General features: G+C 46.9%; 1 protein-coding gene across 10 annotated transcripts in view; it reads left to right on the top strand.

The window, feature by feature from the left end:
* Positions 1-784: 784 nt before the first annotated feature.
* RNF220 (ring finger protein 220) overlaps positions 785-17,807 on the top strand; it is a 219,588-nt gene continuing 202,565 nt past the window's right edge. The window contains exons 1-2 of one of the 10 annotated variants that reach the window (XM_085586306.1): positions 785-1,045; positions 7,479-8,219. In XM_085586306.1, coding sequence (XP_085442432.1) covers positions 7,595-8,219 — 625 coding nt within the window. In that variant the 5' untranslated portion in view covers positions 785-1,045; positions 7,479-7,594. Of the gene's footprint in view, positions 1,094-1,385; positions 2,116-2,244; positions 2,556-7,478; positions 8,220-17,807 lie in introns of those variants that run through there. The other 9 variants (XM_085586304.1, XM_085586303.1, XM_085586301.1 and 6 more) reach the window with 9 other exon arrangements.

The following is a 17,807-nucleotide window of genomic DNA, read 5'->3' as shown; positions in this document are numbered from 1 at the left end:
AAACACAAAACATTTTGCTCTTGAGCTAAATAAATAAGTCTCTTGGATCAATGTTTGCTGTACTTCACAAGAAAGAACGAGACAAGTGTTTCTTTTGAGTCCCCATCTAAAACTGGCTCTTCCATTTCCTATGACAGGCAGTTTTTGCTTGGGACACTCCTAGGATTGGCAGGGAAGTTGCCTGTGGCTGAGGTGGAGCGTGTGTGCAGAAGGGTTTGTGCGGAGCTGCGACATGCATCCAGGAAACATTGAAATAGCAGTGTGAGTGCCGTGCGTGCGTGCTGCAGTTGGGAAACACTGGGAGTGTTAAGTCCCTAATTTGTTCTCTGGCTCTGCCGTGGCTGTCTAAGGCAAGTTTGGGGATGATGCCCACCCATGGAAATCATGCCCATCCCATGCCAGAAGATGCCGCAGGGTACGCGAGGGAAGGCTTTGTCCCCATGGGCATCCCGAGGGGAGTCGGCTGCCTCAGGGCCGGAAGGGTACGGGCTGCCCCGAAGCGGGGAAGCTGCCGCTCAGGGGGCCCAGCAGCGTCCCGCTGCAATTTGGGAGGGAGCTGCGCGGTGGAAAATGTAACCGGTGCCAGGCGGGTGGGCGAAGCCAGCACGGCGGGGCTGGGAGAAGCGGCGCCCCTGGGAGAGGAGCAGCTCCCGACGCCCCGTTTGGGCAACTCCGGGGACCACGGCTGGCGGGCAGCCGGCGGGTGGGCGCCGGTCCTGGACTGCATTTCCCATACTGCCCGAGTGCCCTAATGTATGCAGTGCTCAGCCCGGCTCCGTGTGTGTGAGAGTGTATGTGTGCGTGTGTGTGTGTGTGTGCGCGCGTGTGTGCGTGTGTGTGTGCGGCGGGAGCCCCTCGGAGAGTGGAGGCTCATTCACTGATGAGAGCCGGCACTGAGAGGCAGCACTGCTCCTTCCCTCGCACCCCCGCCGCCTCCCGCGCTGCTTCATGCGAGCGGCGGGCGGGCAGCGGGGCCAGCACGCCCGGGACTGCCCCGCTCCCCGCACGCCGCCAGCTCCGCGCAGCGCCCGCCGCCCGCCGCACCGTGAGTACCGGCCACCGCGCCCGCCCGGCCACACGCAAACTTTGCAGGGCAAGTTTCAACCCCCCCCCCCTCCTACCTCTATCCCAGCCCCCGCGCCCTTTCCCTCTTCCTCCTTCTCCCTCCCCAGCGCCGGGGAAGCCGGGCAGCTCGGCGGCGGCCGGGAGCCGCGCCGGCCGCGGGGAGGGCCGGGTGGGTGGGGATCGGCATGGTAATGCCGAGGGGAAAGGCAGATAAAAGGGGGCCCCCCCGCACCCTCGGCGAGCCCCGAGCTGCCCGGATCCTCCCCCCCACGGTGGCTTTCCGAGGGGGACCGGTAGCCACCAGGGGGATCAGGTGCCGGGGACCGCCGCGGCAGCCCGGCTGGGGACCGCGCACGGAGAGGGGGAGCCCGGCCGGACCCGGAGAGCGGCACCGATCCCTCGCTCCCAAATATATAGCATTTTTTAAACTCTTTTTTTTCCCCCCCTTTTCTTTTTTCTTCCGTATTTTTGGTGGGGCAAGCCAGGCAGTTATTTCCTCGCTTCCCTCCGCTGCTCCCGGCTCTTGCTCTCTCCGCGGTCGCTCTGGGCAGTGACAATTTCATTTCACAGCAGCTGCAAAACAAAAACTTTTTTCAAAGGAAATAAACAGATCCTCGCACCCACCCAGGGGTTTGTTGGTTTGGGATTTTTTTTGTTTGTGGTTTTTTTTTTTTTCCCTTTAAAACATACAAACTTAGTCTCTTATTTTACAATAAAAGTATCGGGGGAAAAAAATAACAAAATATAAAAACCAACCAAAATCCAAAACGCCCGCCAGGGTTTCTGTGCGTTCAAGCAACACTGCCCAGACAGTAATTTTATTTACTCCGAAGCTTTCATTTTTGCGATCGCGCAGTCCCCGGGTAAACTTTAGTTTTAAGCCGTCCCCAAAAATGCGCGATCCCCGCTCAAAGACCGATAATTTTTTTTTGACCACTCTTTGGTAAGTCGCACTTAGCTTAATTTTAGATGCGGCTGAAGTTTGTCCTCGCCCCTCTTCGGGTCCTTCATCTCTAAAAGATTGCCGCCCTTGCCCCTGGCTGCTTCCAGGTAGGAACCAAGTGCCTGGATCTCACATGCGGTGTTGTTCTGGTTTTATTATTGCAGATAAAACAAAGGTAGAGAGGCGGTTTAAATTGGCAGCGTTATTCAACGAATGAGCTAAAATTACTCCACATATGAATGGCGTAGCTTGGAAAGCCAGAAGAGGTGAAAGGAATTATCCCTGTTTTTGCTTTAGGTTCTTTAGAAAACTTTCTGGATCATCCAGCGATGCGATCGAGAAATTGCAGGATTTTCTTTCTTTTAACCAACAACCCCAGCTCTAGACCAGGGAAGTCTGTAAATAGGTTGGAAGCATGGAAAATAATTCTTCACCTTCAGATCTAAATACATAAAAACCATCTGGTTGACCACAATGAAATCATTAGGAACTGTCTACTTAAAGAGTTGTATTGAATGCTTATCCTTCCACACAGGAAATGTGTATGGTAAGTGATTGTTGCAATAAATCCAAACAACTCTGGGCATCTTCGCGTTTGATGATCTTTGTAACTCGGGTTTTAAAAAGGAAGAAAAAGTGGAGGGGTGGAAAGGCGACTTAGCGGGCTGCACGGACAGGGCTGGCGGTGCCCCCTCCCGCTGCCCTCCCCGGGAGTGAACAATTCCCGAGGCGGCAGGAGAGGAGCGGCCCCGGCTACGTCCCGATCGCCGCTTCCCGGCGGGACCCGCGGGGCCGGGTGGGAGCGAGCCGAGCCGAGCCGAGCAGAACCGGGCCGGGTCGGGCCGGGTCCTCAGCCCCGGCCCCGCAAACACCTGTTTAATGCGCCGGCGGGGAGCGCGGAGCGGCGGGGCTCGGCGATGTTGGTAGGCTCCAGCCCGGGGCTCACCCCCGACGGATTTTATTTTATTTGGGTTTATTGAACAATCTCCTCGGGCGGGAGAGAAAAAGCGGGGGCGGCCAAGCGGGCTGCCACCCGCGGGGGGCGTGCGGAGCCGTGCGGGGCCGTGCGGGGCCGGTGCCGGGCCGGGGCGCGCCCGCCGCCCGCGCTGCCCGGCGGAGCGGGGCTGCCCCCGGAGCGACGCCGCCCGCGGTTTTCATTCGGATTTCGCCAAGTCGGGAGCGGGGCCGGGAATTCGGGCCGGGGGCGAAGCGGCAGCAAACCCATGGGTAGGCTGTGGGTTGGGATTTTTTTTCTCCTTTCTCTGTTTTCCTCTTCCCAAACCCCCGGCGCTTCCTCCCTCTGGCAGCCGCCGCCGCGGGAGCGCCCTCCAGGCCCCGGGGCTTTTCCCCGCGTTTTTTTTTTTTTTTTTCCTAAAAAAATTTAAAATAAATAAAATGAAAAGGGTTTTAATTTTTTTCCCTATAATTTTTGAAGAAGAAGTCTACAGCCAAAGAGAAGCGGGGCGCAGTCCAGGGCCGGGAGCGGGACCAGGACCGGGACCGGGACCGGAGCCACTCCGCCCGGCCCCGCCGCCGCCTCCTCCGCTCACAGCGCTCCTAATTTTTTTCTTTTCCCCCTTAAACCGGTTTCCACGGCAGCTGTCCGTGTGTGCGGCTGCAGTTGGCATATTTCACGCGCTGGAAAAAAAATTAACTGTTTTTCCTTTGTATCTTAATCCAGTGATGAGAGCTCTCCTTTGTTGGCTTTCTAGCTTGCATTTGTTTTATTTATTATAAGGAAATCCAGTTTGGTTCAAATATATAATCCATTTGAGCACTTAAATCCCCAAACAGCTGGCATTATTTTGTTTTATAATCTTTGGCTTTTCTGCGCAGAGCATATTTCTAAATTCCTACTTGACATTTATGGGGAAAAACTTTTTAATGTAAATGGATACTGGAATTTTTTTTCCTGGGTATTTCCTAATTTACATGCATCATCAATTTTCCTGGATTTCTTAATGTTTTAATCTTTTTTCCTCCCCTATAGCTTGTTAATTAATTTTTTTTCCCCAAGAAAACTTTTATTTTTTTTTTCCTGGAGGGAGAAAGACGTTAATTTGCCCCATTACTTTAATCTCTAGCATTTGGAAATGGTTGAGAGACCACAAAAATGCAACCTGTTGTAGAAACCAGAGTGGTGTGTTTTATTTATTTTAATCGATAGCAGAGAGGTGATTTAGTAATAGGAACTCTGAGTAACATTTAGTAAAAGATTTGCAGATCTGGTGGCTGTGTTCGGGGTGTGCATGTGCTTGCATATGAGCGCGTTTCTTTGCAGGCTGATTAGCAAGTGGGTTTTACACTTATAACCAGTGGTCACTGCTGTTTTCTCCACTTGGTGGGTGTTTGTGATGCCTGATAAATGCAGCTCTGTCATGGCTTCTCCTACTTTTATCAGACTTTCCTTTTAACTTATGCAGCACCATGTCACAACCTTTGTAAGCAGAGGATTCAAAACTAAGCCAGAGAGAACTGATTACTACTTGTTTCTTGGTGAGAGATTTTTTTATGGTTCAAAGCTAAAGGCTCTTGATACAATTTGCCTTGGTCGTGGCATGTTTAGCCTCGTTATTAGGAACATACATGATTACACAGGTGATTTGTGTACACCTCAAACACGGTATCTCTAAGAAACAATAAGTATGCATATTGGTAGCCATAAAAAATACTGAAAAACTCAGAGTTAGTTTTCAGTATGTCCATCTAACCTTCATACTTGGTAGACAGTTTGTATAGCTTCCTAGATTGATCTCCACCCTCCCTCGCTCTACTCCTTGTTTAGTTAATTCAACAAAGACTTTTTGCAATCTGTTTGGAGTTTGTCTGATGCCGTGGAAAAGTAGCTGCTGATTTATTTGGTTGCTTTTCGATTTCTGTCTCTAGCCCGTCTTTTCTCCTCCTTTCAGCGGGGATGTCAGCTGTTATTACTTCCTATTGATCCCTTTGCAAAGTGAGAAGTGAACTAAAATTAATGTCAATTCCACTGCTCAGATCAATAGCTGGAGTTATTTTAATCTGGATTTGCACGAGGTGCTAAATTAAAAAAAATCAGCATAGAGGCAGAAAAGTAGCAGCTCCTCACTCCACCTGTGTCCACTGCCTTCCCAGCACCCAAATGTTCCCTCCAGTTGATTATCCTGCAATCCATATTTTTTTAATTAAGGAGGTCAGTTAGTTTTCTTATTTTTGGGTTCTGTATTTAAATCTATGACATTTTGACATTGGGAGTGTATTAACGATAGATTTTCATAATGACTGGTCTGCCGCAGCCTAATCTGTCCATGTTGCTGGGGGGTGGGGAGGTGCTGGGTGAGAAGGGAGCAGGAGAGAACGAAAAAGGAAGTGGGAGCTGAAAAAAAATTAAATTTGGCTGGCTGAGATATTGTAATGTGTTGATTTATTCCTGGTGTAATGAAGTTTGCAAACGAATAAACGGCCACAGTGATTCACAGTATCCTACAGGAGTGTCAAGTGTTGCGGCCAGATTACTAATTTATGAAATACATTTAACGTAATGGTGTGAAAGCACAAGTAAAAATAGAAAAGCACGCAGAGGTGGTTGCCTTTTTTTTTTCTTCCCTGGAAATCTGTGTTTTTCTGTGATTGCTCAGTTTTGCTTCCATGTGAATGATTGCTTATTTCTGAGAACAGTGGCTTATTTGCATGCATCTCTTTGAATATATAATTGTGTGTGTGCATGTATATATATATATATATGTTTATATTTATATTTACATGGTAATATAAGCTCCCAAAAATTCTGACTTCACCAGTGGCTGCAGTTTCCTGACCTCCAGATTTTGATCAGTCTCATGTGAAGCAGCAGAGCAAGTGTACCCAGGACTGCAGTGCTGAGCAGGCTGCCCTTGGCATCCCTCACTCTTCCTCTCCCCCTCACTGTCTGTGGCAAGAACTCAACGAGAAAGTTATTTAAAATTTGGAAGAGAGCAAATCTGTTAATGCGAGATACATAATCTGGTAATTTAGCAATGATGTCTCTAAGGATGAGTGCCAAATGAGGAAGCAGAGAGATGATGTCCACTCATCTTCACAATTCATAACAGTCAGTGGAGCGGCTGGGTACAGGATGGGAGAGAGGAAATGCTATCACTGAACTGCATTAAAGCCCCAGACTGGATTTCATACACTTTGTTAACCTAGGCTCCCTCATTCATGGAGTACAAAAGGCACTCCATTAGGGAGACACTCTTTCACTAAGTTTTATTTGAGATGTTTGACCCTCTGGATTTAAGAGGCACAATTTGTAACAGCTTTTTATTATTATATGATTTTTCTAGCCCTTTGAGCTCCAGCGGCTAGTATATTGTTTCAAAGTTACAGTCCTTGTATTTTAAGCTGGGTTGTGGGGCCTGAATGGCAGGCGGCGGAAGCTTAAAAGAAAAGGCATGAGATTGATTGGGGGAGAAAATAACAACACAAAAAGGCACTGCAAACTGGGGGAGATAGAGAAAGAAGGATTTTCCCTTCTTTCACCCTGGGAGGGGGTTGTGGCTGGGTGGGTGGTTGCAGCCAACCTGGGAGGCTCAGCAAGATGCGAGGCAGAAATTTTGTTAACATTTTCCTCTAAATGTTAATGGCACATCCAGGGCAGTTTACAAATCTACTTAAGAGTGAGTGCATTAGGAACTAAAATTACTGATCCATCCTCTCTTGTCCCCGACCCGAAAGGCAGACACTTGCAGAGATCAGATGGCAGAAGCACCCATTATGATTTAAAATATTGTCAGAGACGCCAGGCATTTTACTGGGGAAGTCTCTTCTCCTTTGGCTCACAGGGACCGTGTGTGCACGCGTGGGTGTTTGTGTGTTACACAAGTGCACCGGGAGAGCCACATTCCTACATTCCAATGGTGTGCATACATACATATGATGGCATCGAGTACTGTGTGTGCAAGCACACATCTACCCATATGTACTGTGAGAGCCAGAGAAAATACCTGTCAGTTACATATGTCTCAAACATCATGTACAGTTCTAACCCTGTGTGCTGTCTGATTTGGGTAACTGTGTACAATGGATACTTTTATGTTGGTTCTACACCCCCAGCCCCCAAGCAAATAGCAGGGTTGTGTATATGGGGGTTTTCTTAAGTTTATTGTGTTATGTATACATGCCACTTCCCATATAAAATTCCACTTACAATTTGGAGTTACTATGTTAATTTTAGATTGAATATTTTTTATTAGTGCATTATTAAATCTGCATGTTATTATGTTTGGTTTGCCTTTTATTCATCTGCACTGGATGATACCCTTTAACCTAGAGGGCCAGGGCTGACTCCACTAGTGTGTGAAGTTGTCTATTGATTTTCTTGAATGAGAACAGTGGCGCATCTCCGGTCGGTGGCTTGTAACACATGTGGCCACTCTGCTGCTGGAGCATCCCGGAGAAATGAGCGCAGAAACCTAATTGGTTGTGTTTTCTTTCCCTTTCTGTTTCCTTGCAGTGTTCAAAGGGTGATGATGCTCCAGTAATTTTCCCCGCTCCATCCCTAGGCATCGCTTTGCTTTCCTTCCGGGGAAGATCGTTCTGCTTGTGATCCTGCTGAGGAAAGAGACTCCGATGGACTTACACCGGGCAGCATTCAAGATGGAGAACTCACCCTATCTCCCCAACCCACTGGCCTCCCCAGCACTGATGGTTCTCGCCTCCACTGCCGAAGCCAGCCGCGATGCTTCTATTCCCTGCCAGCAGCCGAGGCCTTTTGGGGTCCCTGTGTCAGCAGATAAGGACGTGCACATCCCCTTTACCAATGGCTCATATACTTTTGCCTCCATGTATCACCGCCAAGGCGGGGTGCCGGGAGCATTTGCAAACCGTGACTTTCCTCCATCCTTGCTTCACCTTCACCCCCAGTTTGCACCCCCCAACCTGGACTGCACCCCGATCAGTATGTTGAACCACAGCGGTGTCGGGGCTTTCCGCCCCTTTGCATCCACTGAAGACCGGGAGAGCTACCAGTCAGCCTTTACACCGGCCAAGCGCCTGAAAAACTGCCACGACACTGACTCGCCCCATCTGCGCTTCTCGGACACTGATGGGAAGGAGTATGAGTTTGGCACCCAGCTCCCCTCCAGCTCCCCCGGCTCCCTCAAAGTTGATGATACAGGGAAGAAGATATTTGCTGTTTCTGGCCTCATCTCTGACCGTGAGACCTCATCCAGTCCTGAAGACAGAAGTGACAGATGTAAGTACCTCTGTTGACTTGGTGGTTCTTTAATTGTGACTTGTTGAGATACCCAACGGGTGACTGCCCCGCAGTGCTGTGAGATTTGCAGGAGGCAAAGGCAAAGCAGCCTTTCCTGCCTGCTGAGCTCAGCCATACAATATTGCCTTGTTGTTCCAAAAGGATATTGACAGATTTTAAGGTGAGGTGCTCTTGAAGGAAACTCGCCTTCCAGCACATAGCTGGAGAGGTGATGTTGACCTTGCAGAAAGCTGTCCATGCACCAGTGTGAAGCTGTAGGTGCTGATACATGTATATGTGTAAACAGGGATGCAGCTGGAATGTGTAGCCAGGAACTTTCCCAAATCTTGCAGCAAGCACGTGCCCCCTGCTTCTTCAGGTGTTTCTTTCTGACCTTTTCTTCATGAGCACCATTTTTAGAGCAAATGCATTACTGACTGTCACGATTCATGCCTCAGCTTAGGACAAAAGTACCTTTTCCTCTGGTTAATTTTAGAATATTGTTCACCACTGATCTCCTTCTTTAAGGCAAATACAAATTGTTTTTACAGCTCAATAAGTTGTTTCATCGTGTGCTTTCTCTGAGTGTTTCCCCCGTTTTGGTGCCCACTGAAAGGTGATATGCTCAAAAGAGCTGGGAAAGCAAGCCAGTTATTGGACTGAAGGAACCCATTCCCCTTGTTCATGACTGTAACTCCCTGTTCCCCCATCACCTTGTCCCTTGTGGAGTTGCCTACACAGAGGGGCAGAGCTGTCTTCATGAAGTGCAGACTTCCAGGTTTGCAGAGCTGGGAGGTGACCCACAATGGGGAGTGGTCTGGGGGCGACAGAGTGTGGTACCCCAAGGAAGAGCGCTAACTTATGATTAGAGTTTTCCTGTAAACCCAGATATGTAATCAAGGAGCAAGTGGTTTGCTTTTCACATGGGCTCCTTTGTTCTGTTGAATTTTATTAATAGAAATCTATTTTATTATTGTTGTTGTTTTTATTATTACTTTTTTCTTTTAAACAAAAACCTGCTGCACTCTTGCTTCCTCTCCCTTTCAGATGCGATTTTTCTTCTCCCCTTTATGATACCAAGGAGAGTAATAGAGACATTGTGGCTCTCTCTCCCCTGTCGGCGCTGCTTCCTCAGGCTGTCTCCTTGAATTAGGCACTGTGCTAACTTACCGATGCTAAAAGACATCTGCCTAAACCCAGCGTACCTTTTCAATAAAAGTCATCATAAAATCAACCTGCCTTTTAAATCCATCGCTCTTTGGTTTTGAAATATGCTGCAAGTGTGTCTTTTATTTGCGAGGGTAGGACAATTCCCACTGATGGCAGGAGCCGTGTATTTCTTGCAGTACCAGTGTGATCTCTCGTGTCTCTCCCCCTTCTCCTTCTGATCCACCCCCGACCATGCTACTTTTTGTGCTGTAAGCTCCTTTCATTGTTCAGAATCTCCTCTCTCCTTTTGGGTCTGTAGGAAAAGTGGCTATAGGTGGGAGCACATGTGGATGCGTGGGAGCTGGTAATGTAATTATCCATGGGGGAGACAGGTGAGACGGCAAGGCTTAGAGACATTTTTGTTGATGATCTTTTCGTTATCAATGTAACCTGGCTGGGAAAATGAAGCTTGCTCACAAGAGTACTGCGAGAGATAGCGGCCGAGGAGAGGGTCCGCTGGCTAAATGAATTTAGAGCGCATCAGCTGCTATGGATCTTGCTGGCAAAATCCTGTCAGATACCCCATTTAAAGAAGTAAATCTGTTAAATGAATTAGACCACATGGAGAACAGCTGTGGACAGACAGACGCATCCACATCCATCGCCGTGCCCTGCCTTTGCCAAGAGCGCGTGCCGAACGCGGGTCCACTCTGGGAGCAGCGGGGCTTTGCAGAGACACAGGGAGTGCTAGTGCCTCTGCCAGTGCCGTGCCAGGGGACTTGCCAGGGAAAGAAAGCAGAAGAAAAACTTTGCAGGCAGCTTGGAAAACTTGGGCAGAAGTGGAAGGTGTTTTGTTGTATTGTTTCTTTAAGATGCTTTTCTGCACAGTACAGCAGAGCAAATGTAGAATACTGATACTTCATCAACATTAAATTTTTTCTATAGCTACTAGGATGATGTGCACTAAATACATCTGTTGGCTCTGTATCATATTCCCATCACATATAGCTACTGCACGATGGAAACTTCGCTCCATTAAGACAGCGAGTTTATTTGGTGTGTGCATACACACGTATGAGTGTGTTTGCTGAAGGCTGAGAGCAAGTTATGGAGCTTTTAGAGGATCCAAATGCTCTTTGATGCTGGCCATCAGAAAAGGGAAACTTCTGAAGTGAAGAATTTGAGAGACTGCAGTTTGCAGATAGAAAGGTGATCCTCTTTTGCATTAGCATTTGCAGATACATTTTTGAAGTTTTTGTAGAAAAGTGTACTTTAGGGGTTTGTTGTCTCTGAGGAGTTTTGTGGATTCCTTGTGTAATTGTTATATATAACCCTCTGTAAGAGATGCCTACTTGTGCTACTTATGGAGCAGGTAGGTGGCTGTAGCTTCAAGGTAAAAATGTAATTAGGCTTTTCTATGACCACAAGGAAAAATTGTAAAATTTTCTTAGATCAGCAACACCTTCCCATGTCTAAGGTTTGCAGAGCTTCATCGTTTCAGTGTATTTTTCAGATTGCTGAAAGTGTTTGTGTTATGTGGAAGCTGAATTACTATGATTGCCCTGTGTAGTCTTCTATTTCACTGTACAGGATCCTTTCTTGAATAGATCATTAAAATATTTGTTTCACCTCATAGCTTAAATGGTGATTTTCTAGAGAAACTGCCTCCCTGCTTTTTTTTTTTTTTTAATAAAATATAATCACCAAGTTTTAACTTCCCTGAAAAATAGGTTTTTCCTTGGAAGATTTTGCAAGAAAACAAGAATCAAAGTGAGACACTTGCACGTCAAGGAGTGTTTGGAAGGTGCTTATTTAATCCTCTGCAGCATGGGAGGAAAGTCTCAGCCTGCTTTCACTAGTGGAAGAAATTTGCAGAATTCAGTAAAATTATTTGTGATATGTTCCAGAGTATTCCAGATTGGCACCTGGCCCCATAAGAGATATGTCAGTGCAGTAAAGGTTGCTCAGCCCTTTGCATAAACCTTTCCTTACTTTTAAAGCAGGATAGTGCTTGGACCCATACCCTGCATCCCACAAAGGGACAACATCTTTGGGGTGCTTTTGGGTGGGACTGCACTCTTTGTTAATCAGCAAATTGGGCAGAAATGTCTGCATTTAGATAAGTTGTCTCTTGCTGTAAAATGTGAGTATTCAGAACATCCAGAGTGATGGAGTATACAGGGAACATGTGGAAAAGTGGAGCCTTTCCAGGCATAAGCAGACATACCTTGTACTGGATGGGCTCATTCCCTTACATGCTTACTGAGAAAAATAATGTCATTTGTTAGAGTTTAGGAGCTTCTTGTAAAGCATGTGTTAAAGGCACTGGAAGACATATTTTATGGGTTTGCTTTAATAAGCGTACAATAATTGAGATTCCTAGAAGGAGTGGAAATAAATGACATGTTCCTTTCTGCAAAAGAGATCTATAGCCCTATTTTAAAATCAGAGGGAAAAAAAAAGATTCCTGTTTTTTCACTTCTAATAAAACCTGTCTCAGTGTCCTTCAGTCATAGTACCCAGTTCCTGTGGCACTGCATTCCCACAAAGTGGCAGGCAGAGGTCGATGCAAAAGCCAGGACCTCCTGGCAAAGAGCTGGACCTTGTCAGAGCAGAGGGGCAGCCCAGGCCACCAGCCTCCCTGGGACCACAGAAGATGCTTTCCCATTACTGTCTGCTGCTTGGTCTCCATCAAGTGTTGTCTTTGACTGTGAAGGTGATCTTCTGCATCCTGGCCACTGATTCAGTTTCCATCCTCTGACCCGAGTCTGGCTCTCAAAATCTTAGTTTCTCTGCTTCTGCTGGTGGCCCTTGCCCAGCTTCTGCTGTGCCCAGGAGATGAACATTTGAGTTGTGGGCAGGCTGCAATCCTTGCTCATCCTTTGGGTCTGCTGAGGGTAGTAGGAATGATTATAATAACATTATTTTGATTATTAATTTTTTTTATAATCATATTTCACCTTGGACATAGTTTATGCTGCAACTGATTTCTTGTCTGCAGGAGAAGTTATGTGGTGTATTTGTGACCTCTTTGTTAGACTTTGGGGTTTTAAAGAACATCTCTAGCATGGAGTTAGTTTTCCTTTTGAAACAACTGGTTTGTTATTGATCAAATGTAAATTACACTTCAGGTGATGGACATCAGGGCTATGATGACCACAGCATGAATTCCTAAAATAATGTGGTGCTTTGGAAATCAGATCGAGGGCTGTATGTGCAGTCACCCACCCACTCAGATCCGTGCTGGGATTTGTGTTATGACCTATGTAGAGAGCTGTGTGTGTCTATGTACATGTTCTGGGGGCAAGAAGGTTTTTTCTTTTTGTGGTGGAACAATGTATTGGAGGGGGAATGCACATGTCCACACATCCATTGCTCACAACTCTTCCCTCTGGGATGCACCACTTCCAAGGCTAGTAAAATTTGAGGTTTAATGTGAAGTGATGCTTTGTTGCTAATCATATTCAGCCACGATCATGGGAAATTGCAAGTTTAACTCCATTTGTAAAATAATGAAATAAAGTCATGTAGTCATGCAGTGTCCTGCGTGATGTAGGAGTGAAGAAGCAACACTGGAATTTTGGAAGGGCTGGGCAGGCAGATGGGCAGTAGCAGGGATGACAGCCACGCATCCATCCCTGTTGCTCCACCAAATACATACCATCCTTGTGGAGTAAAGTGTGCTGCATGGAGGTCTTGGAGCACGCAGCAATCATCTCCTTTCCCTGCTTTTCTGGCAACAACCTTCCCTCTCCCTCTGCAAACTGTTGCAGAGACTCCTTTCCATGCTGTTTGGCTTAATTGTCTTGTCGGGATAAAGAAATGTTTGAACAGTTAAAAGTGGGGAAGGGCTGGATGGGAGCAGCCCCTGCCGGCTGCGGGGCCATCTGGCCTCCCTTGGATCTGCCGGTCTCCAGTTTATATTTCTCTTTCTGTTATTTGGGGCTATCTGGCGCACTCGGAATACCTAATCACCATGGTGAGAGGAGGGATAGGGCTGCCTCCCCCGGCCTCCCCTTCCCATCAATTGTCATGCAGACCCCGGCCGGGCGCTGCTCCTCGCAGCCCTCATTTGCTGTCCTCGCCCGCTCTCGGCAGAAGGATGGCTTTTAATTGATCGTTTGAGGGGGAGGGCTGGGGCTGTTTTCTCCTCCAAAATGTTTCCCCATGCAGCCGCTGCCATCCGGCCAGCCTTCATGTCATCTCTGCCATGCCGGCGATGCTTCGTGCCCCCTCTCTTTCTTTTTGGACTCCCCGAGAGCTGGTGTAGCCACCGTCTTCGGAGTGAGCAACACAGAAATGTTACATTTACCCATCTCCTGCTGGAGACATGGGCATGGACGCAGCAAATATTTATCGCTCCTCTTTTGCCCTGTGTGCCTGGATGCTGGCAGGAGGGTACTTACTGCACAATTGCAGGGAAACCCCCCCACCCTGCTCAGTATTTCCCATCAAAACCACGGCCCCCCAAACCACTGGCCAAACCTTGCTTTTCGAGAAGGAATGAATCACATCAAATCTTCGGCCCCATCGATCAGACTCGACTGCTGTCAGAGGACTGCGGCAGGAGAAGCGCAGGCAGACTTGGTGGCCTTGCCGTGCCGCGCTGGGGATCGGGAATCCTGACCTCGGGCACGGCTGGGAGCCGTGGTTCCCGATCCCGGCCACGGGAGCAGCGATGCCTCCCTCACAGCGGAGCGTGCCGCTTTGATACCTCCTGACAGAAGACGCTAGGCAAGGGCAAAGTATTAGTATTATTAATATAGTACAGTTAGTAGAATATTATGAACTATTATAAATCATTACTACTAAACTACAGTTATTAAAGGAAATGACCAAAGTGCACTTTGCGAGCCAGGATCTCTGACAGTTAAAACATTGTTTTATTATTTTACTTGCTAACTTGCAAAATTCGAGACTTAGCAACAGTTTCCTGGTTGATTGGTGGTGATTGCATTAGGATTTGGGAGAAGCAGGGGGGAAGGCGAACATTTCAGGAGAGGGAGAATAAGCATTAGTGCCTGTGTTATTTATTTTTCTTTCCTTGATATTTTGAAGGTCTTGAAAGAAAGAGGCATACTCAGGCATGGGCCTAATCCTGCTCTGTAGGATTGAAAGTGTTCAAGGCAACAAGGTCTGAACGTTTCTGGAATTCCCCAATGAAAAAAATAGAAGTGAAGGTGTTAGTGAATTGCTGCTGGTTGTTATTTGTTTGATATCATTTAGACAAGTCCCATTAAGTGCTAGCAGCAGATTCATTTTTTTTTCTTTGTTTGCCTTCCAAGGAGTGGAAAACAGACATAATTATATTTTACGTGAGACTGTAAGATTTCCTCTCTTCTCTTTTTTCTGGCTAATATCTGCAGCTATAAAATAAATTATTTTTGTGCATACATGGTGCTAGATTGAGGTAAATAACTGTCATCTAAAATCTGTCTAACCTTAATCTGCATCAAGAGCACTATAGAGAGCTGTACCCATTTGTATAATATTAAGCTTTATTTTTATTATGGATTTCTAATGCAAATTCATAGTCGGAATGAAGTTGTTTCCTTTTAATACCATATTCCAAGAAAAGCAGCCATTGATAGCAAATTGTGATGATTTTTATCCTCTGGTTCATGTCACTGGTGGTCCTCTATCATGTCAATGTGCCTGATAGCCTGTGAATGTTTCACTTCTCTTCTTCAGGGTGGAATAGCAGATTTGGAGACTTTGGAGGACATTTTTCAGCTATGCAGAGCAATTTAAATTCTTCAGAAATAATGGATTTATATTTGGGAAATTTACTATAGAATTGGATTAATTTGCAACATCCTTTGAAAAAGGGCATATGCATCTTTATAAATCTACACATGTAAGCTGTATGTGTGTCTTTCTCCCCTTTCATGCAACATCACTGTTTGCCTGCTTGGCTTTGCTGGTCTGAGTATAGAAACTCACAGGTGACAGACATTTCGGACAAGTTCACCACCATGAATTCATGTTTTTTACAACTTAATTATTTTCCTGCTGTTGGTCGGATAATGCTGAGTTTGGTACTAACTGTATCTGTTCATTTCATCTTTGTTCTTTATTTTAAAAACACGAGGGTGGTCATAATAATCTGAGAGTTCTTCTTAGCCATCACTTTCTTCTCTCCTTTGACCATTTGTTGGTGTCTTGAATTGCAGCAGTGGCCTGAGCAACAGAAGAGGGGGAAAAACAATGTTGGGGAGGAGCAAAGCAAGGAGAGATTTATTGTCCTAAACACAGATAACTTGGGAGGGAGTCCTGCTGAAAGCAAAACTGCTTGTGGAGTTCAGGTGTGGGACACTTCCATCGTATTTTTCCTCACTTGGGACATAGTTTCTAATCAGTATTGCTTTAAAACCTTCCTTTTTTTGCTAACTTCAGGCTGAAAACAGTTTTCTCACTGAATTGCAGAGGAAGAATGTGTTTTGTGCTTTTTCTTGTGAATCCTGGGCTGTTCTGAAGTGGAAAAAGGAAGGTACCAAATATCTCTGGATACCCCTAAAAGGAAAAGCTGGAAACTATGTCCTTGGTATCCTCCAGCAGCACTGAATCGTAACTATATCTTGCCAGAGTAACCACATTAAGTTTTCAATTTAGAAGGATCCAAGAGCTTTTGTGCATGAGCTTTTCTCAGGTGCAATCCTTCAGCTTTACCTGGGCTTTCTACCTGTGGAGTGCCACATCTAGACATCACACCTGGACAGGGTGAGGCTGGAGGGACACATCCAGCTGCAGCTGCTGGGCTGGCTGGCAGGGCTGGCTCCCCAAGCATGGGCTTGTTCTTTGGGAGGCAGGTGGATGCTTCCTGGCACTTGCATGGAAACTAAATCAGAAAGCACTGGGAAGAGCAGCTGGGGTGAAGGCTCCTTGTGACAGCCTCTGCAAAAGGAATTGGTTTTGTAAACAGAGCAACAAGTAGAAAGGCACTGCCCTGAAGGACCCATTTCTTTCTACTGGGATTTTTAGGACTTTGTTTTAAATTAAAGTATTTTTAATTAAAAAGGACTCAACCTTTTAATCTGATTTTTATATTGTTTTCCTGCACTTTAGGAAACAGCTTGCAAAGCCATTTAGAATGTGAAATTGTCTGTCCTGTAGCATCCCTCGCTATCAGGAGGCATAGGATCGTCATCCCTCATTGCAGAGAGGCTGCTTTGGCAGTTGTGCAGGGATGGGAAAACACCTGGTACCAGATCACAGCTCTGCCTTGTTCTCCAACCCTGCTTTCAGTATTGAAGATTTCTTTAGGAGTCAGCTCTGTCTGGGGGGATGCCCCACAGAATTCCCTACCGGAGGCCCCACGTGAGCTCCCATGTTGCTCAGGAGGTGATGCGAGGGTGTTTGTGGGTGAGAGAGGAGGAGGCTGAATGACACCCTGGCTGCTGCACCTCTGGCTGGGGGAGTGAAAGCCTTGTCAGGGTGGCCTGGCCGTGCTACAGCAGAGCTGCCCCGCACCCAGCCCAACCTTTGGTCTATGCAGGCTAGAGGGAGCCTCGTCTCCTTGTCAGTGTTTGCAGTGTGGGCAATCTCGCAAGGGCCATCTTGTGATGGCTGTGGATGGGTGGAAATCCTGGAAGTTGGATATCAGTGCAGGTCAGAAGGATCCAAACTCTGCAGCACCACCGAGGGAGCTGCAGAAGTTTGCTTCCTTCCCTTGTTTATTCTTCTGATTGCAAACCAGCTTCACTTCATATTTCTAGCACTAGAGGTGGGAGATAAGCCTCTAGCAAAGTCCTTAGGCAGGGTGACAGCTTTTACCTCCTGAGCACTTGTCTTCAGCATCCCTGAGGAGTCAGCTGGACCACTGATGCCTTTTTTTTTTTTTTTTTTTTTTTTGCTGGGGAGATGAAGGAGCAATCAGTGACCTGAACAACCCTGTGCTGAAAAGGAGCAGGGGAACTTAATGGTTACAATCAAAAAGTTGCCAGCCTGAGTGGATTCATACATCAGGAGGTGCCTCTTGGACAAGAGAAGGGGAGAATGCGCAGTCAAACTCTTACAGCCCTGCTTCTTTGCCCTCAGATTTGCACTTTGCTCAGCATGCAGCCTGTGCAGGACAGCTGGCATTGCTCCTGCCAGCTCTGCTCCTCGGGACTGGTTGCTGCTGTTTGTGCTGCTCCTTCCTGTCTGCGTATTTAGGTTCGTGCACAAAAGTGTTGCTCTCAAAAAGCTGTTTTGATTTTAGAAGTGGGGAGGTGATGGGCAGCCTGCCATCACTCGAGATTTGGGATGAATGTGCTCAGGGAAGCTGTGTTGAAGGCGCTGGGACATTCAGTAGTGCGGGAAACAGGGCATCTGCAGACCAGAAATTTAGTGTCAGCAAGAGGTGCTAGAGAGAGTGTGAAGTAGAAAAATGCTACAAGTTATTTCTGTCTTAATTTGGCCAATGTGTTGTGTCCAGTCCCATATTTGGTCCAGGACTGA

This window comes from Lonchura striata, chromosome 8 (genome assembly GCF_050655825.1).
Source record: "Lonchura striata isolate lonStrDom1 chromosome 8, ASM5065582v1, whole genome shotgun sequence".
NCBI lineage: Eukaryota > Metazoa > Chordata > Aves > Passeriformes > Estrildidae > Lonchura > Lonchura striata.
Note: the sequence above shows the minus strand (reverse complement) of the source record. Positions and strands in the feature narration are given on the sequence as shown.